This window comes from Bidens hawaiensis, unplaced genomic scaffold, assembly GCF_021521415.1.
Source record: "Bidens hawaiensis isolate Kalapana, Puna unplaced genomic scaffold, B.hawaiensis_p1.1 tig00016838_1, whole genome shotgun sequence".
NCBI classification, from domain to species: Eukaryota; Viridiplantae; Streptophyta; class Magnoliopsida; order Asterales; family Asteraceae; genus Bidens; species Bidens hawaiensis.
Window position 1 is genome coordinate 438,487 of NW_027492554.1, and position 19,673 is coordinate 458,159.

General features: G+C 41.4%; 1 protein-coding gene across 1 annotated transcript; it reads left to right on the forward strand.

Annotated features, from left to right (window-relative positions):
* The first annotated feature begins 203 nt into the window (after positions 1–203).
* Positions 204–7,595, forward strand: LOC143552304 (histone-lysine N-methyltransferase ATX4-like). The gene is made up of 22 exons (XM_077042561.1): positions 204–1,008; positions 1,138–1,193; positions 1,305–1,482; positions 2,420–2,482; positions 3,397–3,465; positions 3,575–3,675; positions 3,752–3,844; positions 3,929–4,067; positions 4,150–4,237; positions 4,324–4,423; positions 4,738–4,859; positions 5,017–5,162; positions 5,253–5,357; positions 5,456–5,520; positions 5,606–5,816; positions 6,363–6,434; positions 6,523–6,579; positions 6,666–6,755; positions 6,859–6,945; positions 7,081–7,155; positions 7,232–7,332; positions 7,415–7,595. The coding sequence occupies exons 1-22, from the start codon at positions 586–588 to the stop codon at positions 7,503–7,505; spliced, it is 2,532 nt and encodes an 843-aa protein (XP_076898676.1). The 5' UTR covers positions 204–585; the 3' UTR covers positions 7,506–7,595.
* The last annotated feature ends 12,078 nt before the right edge of the window (positions 7,596–19,673 follow it).

The window sequence follows — 19,673 nt, forward strand, 5'->3', positions numbered from 1 at the left end:
ATATAATATAAAATATAAAATATACAAGAAAAATAAAAATAAAAACTTTGTCACGTTGGTCGTCTTCAATTCTTCATGATTACACAACTATAACAAAAATAGCATTTTATTTTCAATATTTTTCACCCACCTGCTATACTTTTAATTAATTCTCTCTCTCTTCTCTCTCTCTCTTCAACCAAAACACACATACTCTGTTCTTGTCAAGTTTTTGCTTAAATTGATTCATTTTAGTCGGTGGATTGCTCTATTTTCCTGTGAAAACTTTCTTATTTTTTATCAATTTCTGCTGCAGAATCTAAAATTGATCTAAGTTTCAATCTCTGCGTTGTTTACAACATTCGATTTCACTGTTGAGGGTTTCTGTTGCTCTCGACTAGCAGATTAATTCTACGGAATCAAGTTTTTGCGTAAATCATTGAAAATTAATTGATCAATCGCTATTTTAGAGTTTAGATTCGAAGATAGAAAGCTTGCATGTGTTATTGATCGATTGATCGGATTGCACGGGTTGATCAGATCACTGCTTAGGCTGGTTTGAAGAATTGAATTATTGAATTTAGGGTTTTGCATTAATATACAAAGATGTCAAAACAAAACGTGACGTCGAAAATGCCTAATGTTAAGCGGTGCAAACTAGACAGAGAAGCAACTGAAGATGATTTTCAGTCCGACGTTGAAGTTGTGGCAAGTTCTAGTAACAATGTTGTTTACCACAAGAAGAGCACGAAGAAGCGCGAGAATCAGTCTGCTGACGATAAAAGGTCATCGAAGAAACATCGGGGAAAGAAAGTTGACGAGGCTAGTGAAGAAAAGAATGTGGTTTATAAGGTAGACGATTTTCGTAAGGGAAAAATTGTTTGGGCCAAGTGCTCGAATTGGTTCCCGTTTTGGCCCGCAATTGTAATTGACCCGGAGCTAGAAGCCCCTAAAGCTGTAAGGAATGCCAGTCATGCTCCCAACACAACGTGTGTCATGTTCTATGGGTATTCAAAGAAAAATCTAAGGGTAATGTTTTTGCATATGTAAAATAGGTTACCTTATCCCAATAGTTTGCTATTGTGTTATTAAAATATTTAATGAATATCTTATGAAACTTTAGTTTAATGTCTAATAATTTATGTTGTTTTGTGTTAGGAATTTGGATGGATCAAAGACGGGATGATATTTCCATTTCTAGAGTACTTAGAATGGTGTGTAGTTTATGTTTATATTGTTACACAACTGGGACTATAAGTTATATCTTTAATGAGATGTTATTATTCTAAAAACCGTTCATTTAACTAATTATATTTTTTCTTCAGTTTTCTTGGTCAAACTCAATTACATGGCAACAAGCCAAAAGACTTCCGTAAGGCGATACATGAGGCATACTTGGAAGATAATGGGTATCTAAACTCAAGATTTGTAGACAAGGCGGTTGTTAAGATTCCTGTAAATAATGTTTCTGATGAAATTCCAGAATCTAGTCGCCATGGCCAGGCAAGTTTGTTTTACACATTTTTGTTCACTAATTTTCAGTATTAACTACTTATACGATTAATTTGTATTTAAAGTTCAGATTTCTTATTACTAGCACTGAACTTGAAAGTTTTGGTTAGGATAATGGGATAATATTATATATATTTTAATGTGTTACCAAGATAAATTTGTAAGGTTTAGGCTAACTGAGTGTCAGAATTGCGGTGTTACTAATTTGGAGTTTAAGTTGAAGGGTATTAATCTTGAATAATAAGTTTAAATATTAGAGTTTGAGTTTGAGTTGGTTATTTAACTTATTTAAGTTACTTTAATTGTTTAAAGTTATTATGTTTTATTTTTATTTTTATTAGGATAAGTATAAAAGTGTTTTGAGTCTAGTATAAATAGATTGATAGGGTATTCGATAATCAGTATTGTAATTTTTTGGTTCAAGTTTTCGTTTGAGTTAACTATATCGAAAGAGTCATGGTGAGTTACCACAAAAATATCATGTTAACTCGTGTTGCTCTATCCAATTTTCGACATAACAAGCCATGTTTTTGTTCTATTACTTGGTTTGTAAAAAATGATGCTTTCACAGTTTCAGTTTCGGTCTGCTTTTGGGTGTACTTCTGCAACCAGTAACTAATTATGATTTTAAGTTTTAAAAATAAGCTTAAGCTGACCTAACACAACAATAATTAGCAAGGCTTGCTAGTGCAGCCATTTGGCACGTATCATTCCTTGGACCAAACCATATAATATATCAAGTGTTTTTGTGTGTAATATATTGTCTCTTAGTTCATTTTTTATGCCTAGAAAGATAGTTTGAATTCATTAGTAGAGTTCGCATAATAAGGCTTAAAGGTTTATACCATGTTATAATAAATCAATAATGTCACTATCATTATTTTCTTATTTTGCCCATCTAAAATCTTTAATAAAATGTCATTTGCAGAAACTAAAGCAACATTGTGGCATTTGCAAGGAGATTTTGCATGATTCGGATGCTGATGATTCTGTAAGAGATTTATAACTTATATGTCATTGTTTTGATAATTTATGACTCAGAGGCGGATCTAGCATCGGTTGAGAGTAGGGGTGTGCATGGGTCGGTTTGGGGCGGTTTTAGGTCAAACCCATAACCATAGCCAATATGTTGGTTGATAGATAATCATAACCATAACCGATCCGTTATGGCGGTTTCGGTTATTCGGTTTTGAAGGTTATAGCGGGTCGGTTATGGTTCGGTTAACCGTGACCAAATCAATATAATTGAGCCTAAAACGTTGGTACTAAATATTACAAAAAACAATAATAATAAAAAATAAAAATGACATGACATAGTTCAACAAAATATATAATTCTTAATAATAATAATATATATTCAAACAAACGATAAATGGATTAACTTTTTAGTAAAATTAAATCATATAGTAAAAAATGAGAGCGTTAATAGTTTATTACCTTCTTTAATTTTCTCCAAATTATCAACCATGTGTCTAAATATACTCCATAAAGTTGAGAATCTTGTAAATTGGGCGGTTCGGTTATGACGGGTTTTAAATTAACTTTAACCAAAACCGACCCGTATTTGGCGGTTTTCAAATATTTATAAACCGACCCACTGGTTATGTCGGTTATCGGTTAAAATCGGTTCGGTTAGTTCGGTTATGGTTCGGTTAACGGTTATGACGTTTAATTTGCACACCCCTAGTTGAGAGATAGCCAGCGCTGCTCCTCAACTCTCTTGACAACGTACATTTTTAGTGCAAATGTTTTATCCTTCTTCGTTTTATGTATCGACTACCCATGAACAAAAAGTTTTTAGTCCGCGCTACCTCTCAACTTTTCTTTTAAATCCGCCACTGATTTATGTTATCATGTATTCAATGACTATCATCTAATTTGTTTGGTTATCTTGGTTTGTCTTAGTTATTCTGTGATGGTTGTAACAACAGCGTACATACACAATGTGCTAAAGTTTCCACCAATGCCTTAAAGGTACTTATTTTATTATATATATTTTTTAATATTTTCATTACTTTTTTGTATATATATATATATATATATATATATATATATATATCTTAAAAGATTGTATCACATGAAGGATATGGAGAAGTTTCAATATTGCTGCCCAACATGTAAAGGTGAATCTTCTAAAGATGAATCTTCCCAATCAGCTGCAAATAAACAAGAACCAAAGCTTAGGTATCATTTTTATTTTCATAATATTTATTAAACTTTTTTGCTAAAGTTTACTTGATGATGTCATATATATTCGCAGAGCTGCCGAGATTAACAACCAGAATGTATCGCACGACCCAATACGTGTCGTTTGTAATGGCAATGAAGGGATTTATTATCCTGATTATCATCTGTAACACCTAATGACTTCATCAACTGCATTTGTAATGGTTTTTATTATATGTTACAAATTTTAAAATCAGTATTAAATTATCAGAGTCGAGTGTCTTTGCGCTTCGTGTGGAACTCAAGAGCAATATTCACTCACAAAATGGGAAAGTCATTCGGGCTCTAGAGCGAAGAAGTGGAGAGTCAGTGTCAGAGTCAAGGGCTCTATGATTCTACTAGAAAAGAGGGTTTGTGTCACTTATTTTTTATATTACATTATAGCTAATGTTTGATATATATATGTTTACTTTCAAAGTTTAAATATTGCAGCTTTCTGAGCTTAATATTGATGTTGGTAAGACTAAGGTTGCTTCAGCTGCACCATTAAGTAAAAAACAGTTGTTTTCATTTCTAAAAGGTAATTATATTCTTTGTGTTAATTCTTAATCTTTTGTTTTTTGATTCGTATTACAAAAATAACTATAAACTTTCCGAAAATTACAGAGAAATATGAGCCTGCTAATGGAAAATGGACGACCGAAAGATGTGCTATCTGTAGATGGGATGAAGATTATGAATCCAATTCTATAATTTTCTGCAACAGGTCTTGTTATTGTTTTTAACCATGGTTGTAAAAATCCCAACTAGGTGACGATAAATCCCTGATTAATCAATAGTCGGTACCCCCCACCAACTAGTTGTCGTTTAATTGCTATGTGGTTAAAATCGGTCAAAAGTGAAAATTTTATAATTTGGTAAATTTATGTATATTGAAACATTACATATAAATTCCAATCTGATTAATCGTTAGTCCCTACCCCACCACCCGACTAGCGCTTAGCGATTTCTACAACACTAATTTTTAACTTCAGTAAAATAATATAATTATAATAATAATATAATAATTCTTTGGATCAGATGTCTTATAGCTGTTCATCAAGAATGTTATGGTGTGAGCGGCGAAGATTTCTCATCTTGGGTTTGTAGAGCATGTGAAGCACCTGAGATTACGAGAGAGTGTTGCCTCTGCCCGGTTAAAGGCATGTCGTTTACTTCTATAATATATTCAATAATGCATAGTTTTTTTTAATTACGAGCAATTTCATATATACACCTACAAACTTGAAAAATATCATATATGCCCATACAAAGTACGTAGTTAAATGTTGTTTTTGACTTGGTACTAATTTACTACAGGTGGCCCTCTGAAGCCAACTGACATAGATCCATTGTGGGTTCATGTTAACTGCGCATGGTTCCGGCCTGAAGTTTCTTTTTTAAGTGATAAAACAATGGAACCTGCGACCGGACTTCTTTGGATTCCGCCCGATTCTTTTGTGAAGGTAGGAATATCAACATTCAAAAGCTAATTTAATTAAACAATAATAATAATACAATATCATCTAATCGTTCACGTTTTCGGTCAATTTCAGGAATGTGTCATTTGCGATCAGGTTCACGGTTCGTGCTTACAGTGTTGCCAGTGCGATACTTATTTTCACGCAATGTGTGCTTCTAATGCTGGCTACTGTGTGGAGGTAGCTCATAAACAATAAACTAAACCAATAATTGTATTAAACAATTTCGGCTAATTTTTTATTAACTTGTTTACTCGTTATCTTCCTTAAATATGCAGCTGCATTCGTCGAAGAAAAATGGCAAACCTTGCACAAAATGGAATGTATATTGTGCTGTCCACAAGTAATGCTACAACTCTTTATTTCTATTTATTATCTTTTTTTTGCATTTTATGTATTTTTGTTAAATGCTTGTGTTACTGATGCAGAATACCGGCAGATACTGGTATCATACTCAAGACAGATTCGGAGGTATTTTGTGCAACTGGGCTGATTCAAAAGCAGCAGCATAAACAAAATTTTAGAGTTTCAAGGCTTGCCGGTTCGTCAATGGTAGAGAATGATGTGCCGGAACCATTATCAGCTGCAAGGTGTCGCGTTTATTATAGGCCTCCTACCAAGGTAGATCACGCTAAACACGTCATTTTCTTATGTTTTTATTTTTGGATGAGTAAACTGCGGTTTTCGTCCCTGTGCTTTTTCCAAATCTGCCATTTTAGTCAAATAGTTTCAAATTTGCGATTTTCGTCCATGTGGTTTCATTTCACTAGCAATTAAACCCGAATTCATTAACCTCGTTAAGTCTGATCATTAAACTCATCAGGGCGCCTCTCACGTGAGGGGCAGTTTTGTCATTTTTCTCCCCAAATAAACCTCAGTCCTAATTCACAAGCCCCCTCGCGTGAGGGGCTGGGGTGTATTTGGGGGGGAAATAAGGACATAAATGCCTCTGACGTGAAGGGCACGCTGATGGGTTTATCGACAAGACTTAACAGGATTAGTGAATTCGGGTTTAATTGCAAGTGAAATGAAACCACAGGGACGAAAATCGCAAATTTAAACTATTTGAATGCAACCGCATAATTTTAAAAAAAAACACATGGACGAAAACCGTAGTTCACTCTTTTTGGATTTGTGGTAACTAATTTTTTAAATATTCTTTGTTGTCAGACTGATGTAAACAAGGCGACATTTCATCGGTTAATGGGTCCAACACAACATAGCATACATAATATAGATGCCTTAAAGTCACATAAAGTAAGAGTTCTTATGTTACTTTAATATAAATGTATTTTAATCTGTGTGACTGAAGAACCAAATGATTTAGCTTGTGTGTTATCTGCAGGAAATTGAAGACTTGAACAATCTCTCTACACTGAAGGAAAAACTCGCGCTTTTACAGGTATATATATACCCTTTATCTTGGTTATTATTTCATGATGTCATTATGATCCTTTATGTTTCTCTAATTGATTTGTTCTAATCCAGCGAACCGAGAAACAACGTGTATGCTTTGGTAAATCTGGGATTCACGGGTGGGGCCTATTTGCACGCCGAAAGATTAAGGAAGGAGAGATGGTACTTGCATCAATCCTTAAACCTACACCTAAAATTTTCATGTAATCATATATGTTCAAAAGTCATTTTGGAACAATTTACATATTTTTGTGGTTTCATGTAGGTGCTCGAGTACCGTGGCGAGCAAGTGAGGCAGAGTGTAGCGGATTTGAGAGAAATAAGATACCGAGCGGAAGGCAAGGATTGTTATGTGAGTAATTAAACTTTATCTGATCTTAAATAAATGTAACATAAGTTATATATCTATATGCTTTATGTTATGTTTTGATCTTTATGTGACAACTAGTGTTTGTTGTGACTTGTGACTAAACACTTTTTTCTTCAGCTTTTCAAGGTTAGCGACAACCTTGTAATCGACTCGACAAACAAGGGGAATATCGCAAGATTGATAAATCATTCGGTATGGTTCCAAAAACAAACGTCACGTCTTGCAAAAAATATTTCCGTTACTAACTATATGCGCATTTTCATTGCAGTGCATGCCAAACTGTAATGCACGGATTTTAAGCATGGGTGCAAATGAGAGCAGAATAGTTCTCGTAGCCAAGACCGATGTTTCAGCCGGTGAAGAGTTAACGTATGTCTTGTTCCACTCACGGGTTCATTTGTTGAACTCATGTTCGTTTGGTTAACTAATATATTGAACTCTTTCGTGATAGATATGATTACAAGTTTGACGAAGATGAGCCGGATGAACTTAAGGTCCCGTGTTTATGTGGAGCTCCCAACTGTAGATATTTCATGAATTAGTTTTGAAACAACAACATACCATTTTTATACAAAGAGATATATATACACCGAGACTGAGGCATTTGAAGTAGTTACAACTTACAAGCCTTATTGCCATAGATCTAATAGTCTCTTTTTTTTATTAGTGTGAATATGGAATGTTAAAATTTTGAGCGCTAGCCCTTCATAGTTCCACACACATACATACGATTTCACAAGTATCCTCAACTCACTTGAGCATCCCTCCGGCTTAAAGCCCTTGGGCCCTGTTAGCGAGTACTTTTTTGTGGTCGTAGCTCGTTTGATGTTGGTAGGGTGGCAAATGGATCGGGTCGGTTTGGAACGGGTAAATTAAAAAAAGGTTGTTTTGGTTCGATTCCAAACGAGTCGGGTCAATTTATTTTTTGAACGAGGGAAACAGTGAAAACTTTTAGTTTTTATTTTTTATTTTTTTTTATCTATAATTTTAGTTATGACTTTTTTGCCATTTTTTTAGAAAGGATTTTTTTTTTCTCAACCCTTCTGACTTATTTTCATTTTTCTCTTGACCCATTTGAACCCGTTCCAACTTTTTATTTTCTCTAGTGAGGCTCATTTTAACCCCTTAAGCATTTCTTTTAAACTCAAATCCACCCGATATTTTAATATCATTATAACTCAAAATAAGTTATAAGGTTGTTCAAAAATTTTCTGGTAGCTCGCTTGATAAAAGTTGTAACAAAACTAGCTAAAAAAACTTGATTTGTAAAAACCTTAGCCGATCAGCTCACTCATTTTGTAACCAAGTCGAGGTCATGGCTCGGCTCGTTTCATTTCAAGCTCAAGCTCGAACGCATCCTGGCTCGACGGACATATAACCACTAGAAGGATCTGAACTGGAGGTTCAACAGGGCCGGGTCTAATTACATCCCCATGACCCGAGAAAACGGTTAACGGATACATATTGAGTCAGTCCGTCCGTCATTCAATTAACGTGTAATCTTCCCGCGTTGAGATATGAAAACCAATTACCCCTCAATTCAAATTAAAATATCTAATTTCATTTGAACTGAAATTGTTGTAACAGAATCAATGGGGAAACGATTACGTGTATCCAAATCCATCTGCAGCTGTGCTTCACCTCGCTACTCTTCGTCATCAGTTCCTCCGTTCTCCGCCTGTTCCCGCAGCTACGGATACTAGCCATCAGGGAAGGCTACCCGCACAGCAAGGCTACACGCAGAAGGCACTAACTCTCAAATAATTCAGTAGTCACCTGAAGAGGGAATGAGCAAGCCGGGAATACTCCCGCCCAAAGCCGGGAAAACTCCCGCCCAAATGAGCCAGTCCGTACGCTACTGGAGGATCTTTTGTACTATACCTGCCAAGGTATGGACAAAAGATCTGACCAAAGCTGCGACAGCTCACTGACAACAGTACGACGAGCAGCACGCTCTAGTACTTAATGTCACTATCAGCCGCTGCCTACTCACCAACCCTTGTCGTGGCATGTACATAGCCTGCAGTTGGTGGAAAAGGAATAGTACACAGCCGGCCATGTCACTATCAGCCGCTGCCTACCCACCAAACCACCAGCACGGCACGTGCGTAGCCCAGTTGGTAGAAAAGGAATATTATACAGCCGGCTGTACCTTCTTGGACACCTACCTTCGGCTATAAATACTCCAACGCCTTGGAACGGTATCATCATCTTCTCTCTAGCTATTTCTCTTAATATACACTTATATTCAAGAGCAATCGAGTCTGATTCTCACGCCGGAGGGTGGTCACAAGGAGGTACCCCCCCCCCCCTTCTCAGTGACGAGCTCACGGTGTCTGTTTTGCAGGTCATCAGAAGAACAACCATCTTTGCCGGACCTAACCCTCGTGGGAAACATCTATTTAACCCCCAGATTATCCGTAATCTGCCGGGGTCGATTAGTGTTTCTTCATCGGCGCCATCCGTGCATAAAAGCTAGAACTATTTTTTTTTCAGTTTTTTCAAAACTTCTGGAAAGATGGTTAAGGTTACTCCGTTGCCAAGGCCAACGAGCGACCAAGAAACTCCGGTAACCACGACCCCAGCTACTGGGGGGAACACCGGCGAGTACACAAATTTTACGAACACTACCCCGGTTACCCAAACCAGGGCAAGTGCAGTAAATTTTACGAACACTACCCCGGTTACCCAAGCCGGGGCAAGTGCAGTAAACAATCATCCCCTGGGATTCATTGATACCCAGGTGGAAAGACAACAGACGAGGCTCCCCCGCCAAACACTCGAACAAGTTAAAGCGTGGGCGGAAGCACGTCAGAAGGAATTCCAAGCTGAGTTAGACGAACGCTTACGTTCCATCCAACAGGCTGACGAATTTGGAAGCATTCGACAACAGGTCAACATGAGCAGTGAGTGCGAGTACTCGGACGATGATCGGGAGGAATCCGACACCGACGCAAACCCTCGCCATAGGGCAAAAGGGAAGCGTAAGGAAACGGACTTCCAACCGAGAAGGAATTTCGAAGAAACCTTCAAACCAAGGAACGCGGGGGGAAACCCACGTGACTTCTCCAAAACCTTTTGACCAATTGCTGCAAATGCGGGAACGTCCAAGTTTGCAAGGGACATTTGGGAAGCAATCGCCCCGAGAAGTGCCAAACAGATGTCCAACATCGGCACTTATAATGGTATATCCGACCCAGACGATCATTTGAACAGATTCATAGCGGGGGCAACCGTCAGCAACTGGACGGAACCCACGTGGTGTTATATGTTCCAGATGACGCTGGTTGGAGCAGCCAGAGCGTGGTTTGACCGTCTACCGGTCCACCACATCTACGATTGGGCGGACTTCCAGCAGAAGTTCAGCCAACACTTCAGTCAACAAAGAAAGTATACCGAAGAGCAATGGACGATCCTCAACTGCATCCGAGAGGAAGATGAGTCTTTACTAGACTTCATCACGCGCTTCAATTCAAAGAAGCTAAGTCTGGGCACTATTAGCGAAGATCTTGTTCGCGCTGCTTTCATCCAGGGCGCGAAGGACCCAGAGCTCATCCGCACCTTAACGGGTAAAGACGGCATGCCATCCACGTGGGATGCCATCATGACAGCAGCTAAACGCTTCGCGGAAACGGAAAAGCAACTGGGTAGAGATCTTCCCCAGAGCACAAACCTCTACACCCAGAAAACAAGAGAAAACAACGTCCTCACCGCCCGACTAAACAAAAAGAGGAAGCTAGGCATTTGGCAGTCAAGGGTAAACTTTGACACCTCATCCAGCTCTCGCCCTCGGTTAGGCGGAAAGGATAACATGCAGTCGTCGAACCGGAACTCCAGATGGACGCCACTCACCAAAAGCGTCACCGAGATATTCGCCACCGAGAGGCTCCCATGGCCAGAGGCTCCAATTATCCGACAGCGTCCAAACGCTGATCAAAGCAAATTCTGTGACTTCCACAGGACAAGAGGCCACACCACCGATGAATGCTTAGACTTGAAGGACATCGTCGAAGCATTTGTCAGAGATGGGAAACTCACGCACCTCGTGGCGTAATGAATGCTGAGCAGGCTAATGCGTGTAGAACCCCAGTTGGGGAAAACACGAATGAAACTGCAGCTTCAATGTTGGAGACTACATACTGCGTAAACAACGAGATTCCGAACCAGGTGAATATCGGCTCGAAAGGCTCGATGACACCCCATCCCAAGAACATGGAAGGGAGTTCAATTACACAGGTTGCATGTAGATCAATTCCAAACTTGTAAAGAAAAGGCCCAGAGCCACTTCTAATGGAAATGATTCTCCTTACCACATTGACGCTGATGGTCTTACATTTATACTTATGAACTTTCCAGACTGATATGCCGGTATTCACCACATAAATAAGTGGGGAAGTAAGTCGTTGCGTGTGGACGGCGGCAAAACCCGCATAAACACAAAAAACGGCAAAAATTTGTAAGAGATGAGGACAACCTTCACGCAGGTCAGTTATAGGTAAAGTTTGGTCATCCCACTAAATGAAAGTGACGGTCCTACCCGCACAATCATGATAGAGGAAACTGAACATTAACTTATTGACAACCGCGCGTCGAAAGGTTTAACTTATTCAAAACACTGATATGCCGGTATTCACCGCATAAATAAGTGGGGAAGTCGTTGCGTGTGGACGGTGGCAAAACCCGCATAAACACAAAAAACGGCAAACCTTCACGCAGGTCAGTTATAGGTGAAGATTGGTCATCCCACTAAATGAAAGTGACGGTCCTACCCGCACAATCATGATAGAGGAAACTGCACTAACCTATTGACAACCGCGCGTCGAACGGTTAACTTATTCAAAACACTTGGAAAATTGCTAAGTTAAACTAAAGTATGCACGAGCGAATCATATATTGTTTATGTGGCAAAACAAGTGCCAAATTAAGCTATAATATGCATGAGCAAGTCATATAACGTTTATAAAGCAAGTCATCCAGTGAAATTGGCGGTCCTACCCGCACAAACATTTATATTTCATAAAAATTCAAACATTACAAGAATGGCCGGGTATCTACCCGCCTACAGAAATATAAATCTATCCTAACGGTGGGAAGGGATCTCAAGGTTCAAACTTCAGGACCACTCCCTCCAAACCCACTTGTACCCGCACCATCAGTTGGCTGTGGCGGTTCAAGGAAAGTCTTGAGAATGGTTAGCCCATCATCAGCAGCAGCAATTTCGTTCACCTTCTCCACCACCGGATGCGGGAAGGCAGCATACTGGTTCACTGCTTGGTCATAGGCAGCTTCAGTGTCCACGTCATAAAGAGGGAAGTTGGAAGGCGGGATGCCCTTCTCAACAAACCCCAGACCAAGCAAGAAACCAGCCTTTTCCCATCCTCATGGGAAGCGTTGAGGGCTGCGCTCATGGCATCGTCATAAGATGTGTTCGTGAATATCCGATATACAACCTACAACAAGGAAAAATACAAAGTATCAAAACCTTTTCTAAGTACAAAGAAAAGCGTAAAGATATTATGAAGCTACGCATACCTGCGACAACGCTTCTCGTAGAAGCCATTCCTTGGTGATTAGAGCCTCCTGGAGGGCAGCTTGAGCTTGGTTACGGGCGCGTTCGGCTTCATTTTTGTTAAGGTTGGCAAGCAACACTTTCTTAGCAGCAGCCTCTTCAACGCCCTTTAGCCTACGCTCAGTGTGGTCAAGCATACCCCTCTGATCCAAGATCTCTTGGAGCTTCTTGGCGTCTTCCATGGCCAAGGCATCATGAGCCTGCTAGAGCCTCTCTAGTTTGGCTTTAAGCTCCTCATTCTCAGCGCGCAGAGGCTCAGCAACAGCTTCAGCTTTGGTGGCCCTCTCGGTCACGTTCCGCGCAGTTTCCTTAGCCAACCTAAGCTGTTCGTTAACAGCTTAAGTAGCCTTGGAACGAGCCTCGAGACGGGCCTGAACTTCAACCTCGAGGGCCTTGAAGGCCTTTTCCTTCTCCGCAGCAACGGCGGAAAGTCTCCTGTTCTCCTCCCGGATGGCCCGCGCCTGAGCCACTTCTTGGATACGCGTCGCTTTTAACTTGTCGTTTTCACGACAAAGCAACTCAACGCGCGGCTGCATCCGGACAAGGAGAATCCGAAGCTCATTTGTCAGCCTACCCTCCTGGTAGCTAGACATGGCTTCCCCCAACGCGCCACTAGGGGCCGCGTGACGCGCCCACTCGACGCAGTCCACAGCCGTCCGAAGGGTTGTTCCCCCGGCGGATGTTCCACCGTGGAACATACACCTCATTGGAATCCGACACTGTAAAAACAAAAAAACAGTTAGGAAAAGATGATATAAAAAAAGAGGCCAAAATAACCCTACGCACCTGTAGGGTCGACAACAGGCCGGTAGCCGCCGAACCCATCACCCGAACCTAAGGGATATCCATCCAAGAGGTCAGGCAGATGGGAAGGAGGCAGAGATTGGCTAGAAGCCCCAAACATACCTGCTGAATCGGCCGGAGACGAGGTAGTCACCGGTGCCGGAGGCACGGTTGAAGCCGCCGCGGTAGAGACCAGCGGAGGTGAACTCACGGGAGGTGAACTCACAACCGTGGCCGCCGCTGCGGAGGAGCCTGCAGAAAAAATCACCGCCGGCTCAGTGAAGGATGCAGTGAAGATGGCACTTACAGCCGGCGGAGAGGACATTACAGTTGGAACAGTTGCCTCAACGGGATGAGCAACTGAACCAACACTTGAAACAGGCGCGGCCGCCTGGGTCATCGCCTCGGGTAGGTTGACCAAACCTACCGTCATGGGACGAGAGACGCTCCTCCCCGCTCCACTCTGTAATGCGGTAGCATCCACGCCTGCATGAAGACAAGATATTAAAAACAATGGCGGAAAGAATTGCGGGTAAGATTAATTTACACTTACGAGTTTTCTTGAGCTTGAAGGTTCTGACAGGCGGGGACGAACCCGATGGAGCCGGCCTCTTCACGCCGGTCACCGTCGTCGTACTGGGCGGATCGGAGGTGACAGCTGTCTCAACCTTCGGGACAGTTGTCTCACCACCACCAGGGTTCCCCGCCACCTCCTCACTTTCGGTCTCCGAGTCAGACCGGTTCCCCTGATCGGCGGTGGAGGCAACCTTCGCCTTGCTCTTCGCGCCAGCTGCCTTCTTCCTCACGAAGAAAGGACCGTCTGCGGATTCCTCATCAGAAGATGACAAAATTAGAGGAATTCCAGCAGAGGTTTGAGCATGGAGAGGACGGGGGTTAAAGAAACCCATACCTGGCAGCGTGGCGCTCAAAATCTCGTGGCCCGGCGGGTAGACCTCCACGAACCTATCCGCCGTTTGCTCCAGGATGGGCAACTCGTTCTCGTCAAGATCACAAGTACCCAACCGAGCGGGACCACCGCTCTCCCGCGGCTGCAGAAGAGACTGCAAGTTGTTTCCCTCTGAAAATAAAAAGAAAGAGATGGTTAGAGCAAAAACCCTAAATCAGCAAAAAGATATGAAGCATACCGTAAGGGATAGAGTTCAAACCGTATTCGAGGACGATAGGAATCTGTGGCGCCTCTGCCCCAGCATCCTTCCATACCCGGCTCATCCCAAGCATCACCATACCAGACTCCGCAAAGCGGAAACCGGAGTCTGGATCTGGGAGATCTTGGCGAACCATTCCGCCTCTTGGTAATTGGAGGCGTGAAGGCTAGGGAGCGCCCTCTCGTTCTTGAACGTCATCGCAATGGGGACGACGCGAGCGGAGACATAGAAAAACTCCCGCTTCCAAGAACGAAGACTGCGCTCGGTAGCGCAGATCTTCAAACCCTTGATCCGATTGACCAAGGTATACCAGCCCTGGATGCACCTCCAGGAGTAGAAGGTCATCAGGCGGTCGATGCGGGGCTCAACGCCCAGAATATGGCACACCCATTCAAAATGGCAAACCTTTGCGATCGCCATCGGGTGCACCTCCGTTAGGTGTACACCGTGTCTCTCCAAAACACGGTACACAAACTTCGTCAATGGGAACCTGAGATTCCCATAGATGAAGAATGCAGCATACACCCCTATCTTGCCCTTGGGGGCATCGTACACCGTCTGGTGAGGCTCAGGAAACTCAGGCTCGAAGGGCTCGAGCATGAACTTCCTGATGATGTACTGATAAACGTCGACGGAAAGAGCACACTGGCACTCCCCAGCAGTACTCTTATCGTCCTTGTCAGACGTCGGGTTCTCGATGTACACGTCGGACTCCTCGGCAATAGCCTCAGGATCACGAATGGAAGACATGTTTCGGAGGATGGAAAGAAGAACGATTTCAGGAGAATGCTCGACAAAAGTTAGAGTATTCGCCGGAAATCGCTTAGAAAATGAAGTGAAACTGTGAATTGAGATGCATCCTCTCCTCCCTTTATATACTCATTGCAATGAATGCGATGAATTTAATGCGGGAGAGACGGAAAAGCGCAGGTGCAATGAAACTATGACACGTGGAAAAAGCAAGCTGGCAACAGCTGTTGACAGGACGCGCGCCGTAAACTTCGCGCCCACGCGCCCGAAAACTCGCGCCCACGCGCCTGAAAAAGCGTCTGGAATGACCATATACTGTCACGTCACCATAACTTCATGCACGTCCTGAAACTGTCAGAAGAAATCGTCAGACCACGCTGATGTCCCTTCAACGGTTAGATTGTTCTTATCCTTTCACCAACTCTTCGAATTTCAAAAAAATTCAAAAAGATTCAAAAGTAAGCGGGACTATACCCCCTTACCTTGGCAACCAAGTAACTATAAGACAGGTGCGGGTACAGTGTCAAGGCAAAACCCTTCACATACTTAGCACCTGCAGGGAATTGAAGCCAACAATACCTTGGAAGTAAAGTAACTATAAGACGAGTGCGGGTACAGTGTCAAGGCAAAACCCTTCACATACTTAGCACTCGCAGGGAATTGAAACCAAGAAGGATCATCTGGGCCATGCTTGCGGAAACGGAAATAACATCCCCGCATAGCGGGAACGTTGAGAACTAGATTGTTTGAAGCTCCAAGATGGAATTGGTTGTTTAACATAATTGATCACTATGTTTAAAACTACCAAAACCTCATGGAGAATCTACACAAGTGGAACTCAACGCTCCTGACTTGCGAGGAGGTTACAGACCTACCCGCATCATACCCAAAGATCAAGCAGAAAAGTCGGGAATTTCTGCACGTGACATTAGGACTTCCGCGGGAAGAATCCCCATGGAAAACCTTAAAACTAAACCCTTTTCAAAACCCCTTGCTTAAGTCCAAAAGTTCACCTCACTTATTAACAATTCATGAGAAGAACATTGGACTGGGGGGACTTGAAGAGGTAGGTCCCAGCAGAGCCCAGTTGGACCCGCAAGACTCACATTGAACAGGGACGTCTGCACGGTTGGACCCGCAAGACTCACCTTAAACAGGGACGTCTGCGCAGTTGGACCCGCAAGACTCACCTCGAAGAGGGACGTCTGCGCAGTTGAACTCGCATGACTCACCTAGAGGGACGTCTGCGCAAATACCAACTGGATCCGCAGGACCAACCATGCTCAGAGACGCGACGTCCTTACGCGCAGTACGCAAGCTGTTCCCGCAGGAAAAGCCTCCCAATGGTGACGTACTCCGCCTGTTCCCGCAGCTACGGATACTAGCCATCAGGGAAGGCTACCCGCACAGCAAGGCTACACGCAGAAGGCACTAACTCTCAAATAATTCAGTAGTCACCTGAAGAGGGAATGAGCAAGCCGGGAATACTCCCGCCCAAAGCCGGGAAAACTCCCGCCCAAATGAGCCAGTCCGTACGCTACTGGAGGATCTTTTGTACTATACCTGCCAAGGTATGGACAAAAGATCTGACCAAAGCTGCGACAGCTCACTGACAACAGTACGACGAGCAGCACGCTCTAGTACTTAATGTCACTATCAGCCGCTGCCTACTCACCAACCCTTGTCGTGGCATGTACATAGCCTGCAGTTGGTGGAAAAGGAATAGTACACAGCCGGCCATGTCACTATCAGCCGCTGCCTACCCACCAAACCACCAACACGGCACGTGCGTAGCCCACAGTTGGTAGAAAAGGAATATTATACAGCCGGCTGTACCTTCTTGGACACCTACCTTCGGCTATAAATACTCCAACGCCTTGGAACGGTATCATCATCTTCTCTCTAGCTATTTCTCGTAATATACACTTATATTCAATAGCAATCGAGTCTGATTCTCACGCCGGAGGGTGGTCACAAGGAGGCACCCCCCCTTCTCAGTGACGAGCTCACGGTGTCTGTTTTGCAGGTCATCAGAAGAACAACCATCTTTGCCGGACCTAACCCTCGTGGGAAACATCTATTTAACCCCCAGATTATCCGTAATCTGCCGGGGTCGATTAGTGTTTCTTCATTATGCTTATTTAGTTATGATCGTAGCTTAAATGCTTAATTACTGAATTATTACGGTTCGTATTGCTTAATTTGTGTTGATTTTAGTTGTAGTTAGCTAATTAAGTAGTTGAGATTTAGATCCGATTACTAATATTGAAGTGTGATTGATTATGTTAATGAGCGTTTATCAGTTTCAATATTAGCTGATTCGGTTGAGTATTGGGTACTACAGAGCATCTGTCATATGTGATTACAGGTTTATAGTGGTTCGTATTGCTCGTTTTGTTAGTTTTAGTTGTAGTTAGTTGATTAAGTAGTTGAAATTTAGATCTGATATCGTAGTTTGATTGATTATGTTAATGAGCGTTAATCAGTTTCGATACTAGCTGATTCGGTTGAGTATTGAGAACTACTGAACAACTGAACAACTGTCGTGCGTGAATCGTGATACGTGAATATGTTTGATATGAGTTCCAGTTGATGTGAATATATCACTAGTGTATCTGTGTTTATGAATTTGATGTGAATGTACCACGACTAGTGTATCTGTGTTTGTGAATTTGATGTAAATACACCACTAGTGTATCTAATTTCATATCTAATTCCGTGTTTTTGAGCTTACGTATACCTATTTTCTGTTTGTTTTAAGTTTTATCGGTGTATAATGCTTGTTTAGCTATGATCGTAGTTCATGTGCTTGATTACTGATAAATAGCGGTTCATATTGCTCGGTTTTTGTTAATTGTAGTTGTAGTTAGCTAATTAAGTAGTTGAGATTTAGATCTGATTACTGATATAGAAGTTTGATTGGTTATGTTTGTGAGTGTTTATCGATTTCAAAGTTAGCTGATTCAGTTGAGTATTGAGCAATAGTCATACGTGATTCGTGAATATGTTTGATATGAGTTCCAATGATGTGAATATGTCACTAGTGTATCCGTGTTTGTGAATTTGATGTGAATATACCACTAGTTTGATTGAGTGTTACTCGGTTTCAACATTCTCTGATTCAATTGAGTATTGAGCATTGAGCATTGAGCAACAGTCAGTCATACGTGATTCGTGAATGTGTTTGACATGAACTCCATCTGAAAGTTTGAAACTAGCGTTTTACTATATGCTGATTTGTGAATTTGATGTTAATATGCCACTAGTTGTTGACTATATAATTGACTTGATGATTTGACTCTCCCAATCAGCTATCCGTTTATTAGTTTGTTAGAATGGACCAACAGTGCATCTGTGTTTATGAATTTGATGTATCATGTAAATATGCCACTGGTTGTTGACTATATAATTGGCTGATGATGCGGCTCTCCTAATCAGCTTTCCGTTTATTAGTTTGTTAGAATGGACCAAATTGAGGTTATCACCTCCTCCAATTTGAGGGGAGATGTTGACTGTATAATTGACTGATGACGTGGACACTTGACGATATGGCTCTTCTAATCAGCTTTCCGTTTATTATTTTGTTAGAATTAGAATGGTTGTTATTTAGTTGAGTTGTAGTTAATTAACAGATTAGTGTATATGAAGCTAAGGCTTGTATCTTGTGAAAGTTCGGTTCATTTTCAACAACATTTCACAAAACCTACAACAGTGTATGATCTGTTTATGTGTGTGTGCTAATTGATAAACCATAGGAGCTTCATAGTTCTGAACTAGCTTCATTGATGTTAATGTTGCTTTTCATATCAATGGAATCAGGCATGACATAGACGTATGGACAGAAATTGCTAAGTGTTTGGACGGGAAGTCATTGGTGATGTTGGCAGCAACCAACAAATGGTTCCTTAGCAATATACTGCAGGATTTTATTTGGAAATTTGTTTGTTTGCGTGATCTTCAGATCCCTGATTGTGATGAAGTGAAGTTTAAGTGGATCAAAATTTATGGATCAGCTTTTGGTAAACATAGCACATCCAACTATATGTTTTACATTGATCATATTGTAGTTTCCTATTTACACAACAATCGGTTATCAACTTATCATACCATTGATGATTGATTATGCAGATGGAAGTCATTCTTATTCCTTATGCCAGAAGGAGAAGCATATTGGTAAACTTAAGTTTAATTAGAGTTTCATTACTATATAAACTGTCTATTAAGACTGTTGCTTATCACACAGTTTTAATCTGCTTGTCATTGGCAAATGCATTAAGTCATTAACCGTATATCAACAATGTTTTATACACATCCATTTTGGTAGGATGTTAGATTTCTGAAAATACATGACAGGGGTAATTGTAAGAACTTTATTATTAAACCTGATTAACCTTACTAAAAGTAACAATCAGAATTTGTATATCACACATTTAAATTCCCTA

Coding starts and splice junctions, on each gene's coding strand:
- LOC143552304 (XM_077042561.1), top strand. CDS start 586: ATGTCAAAACAAAACGTGACGTCGAAAATGCCTAATGTTAAGCGGTGC. Junction 3,466..3,574: donor TTTCCACCAATGCCTTAAAG/GTACTTATTTTA, acceptor TATCACATGAAG/GATATGGAGAAGTTTCAATA. Junction 4,424..4,737: donor TCTATAATTTTCTGCAACAG/GTCTTGTTATTG, acceptor TCTTTGGATCAG/ATGTCTTATAGCTGTTCATC.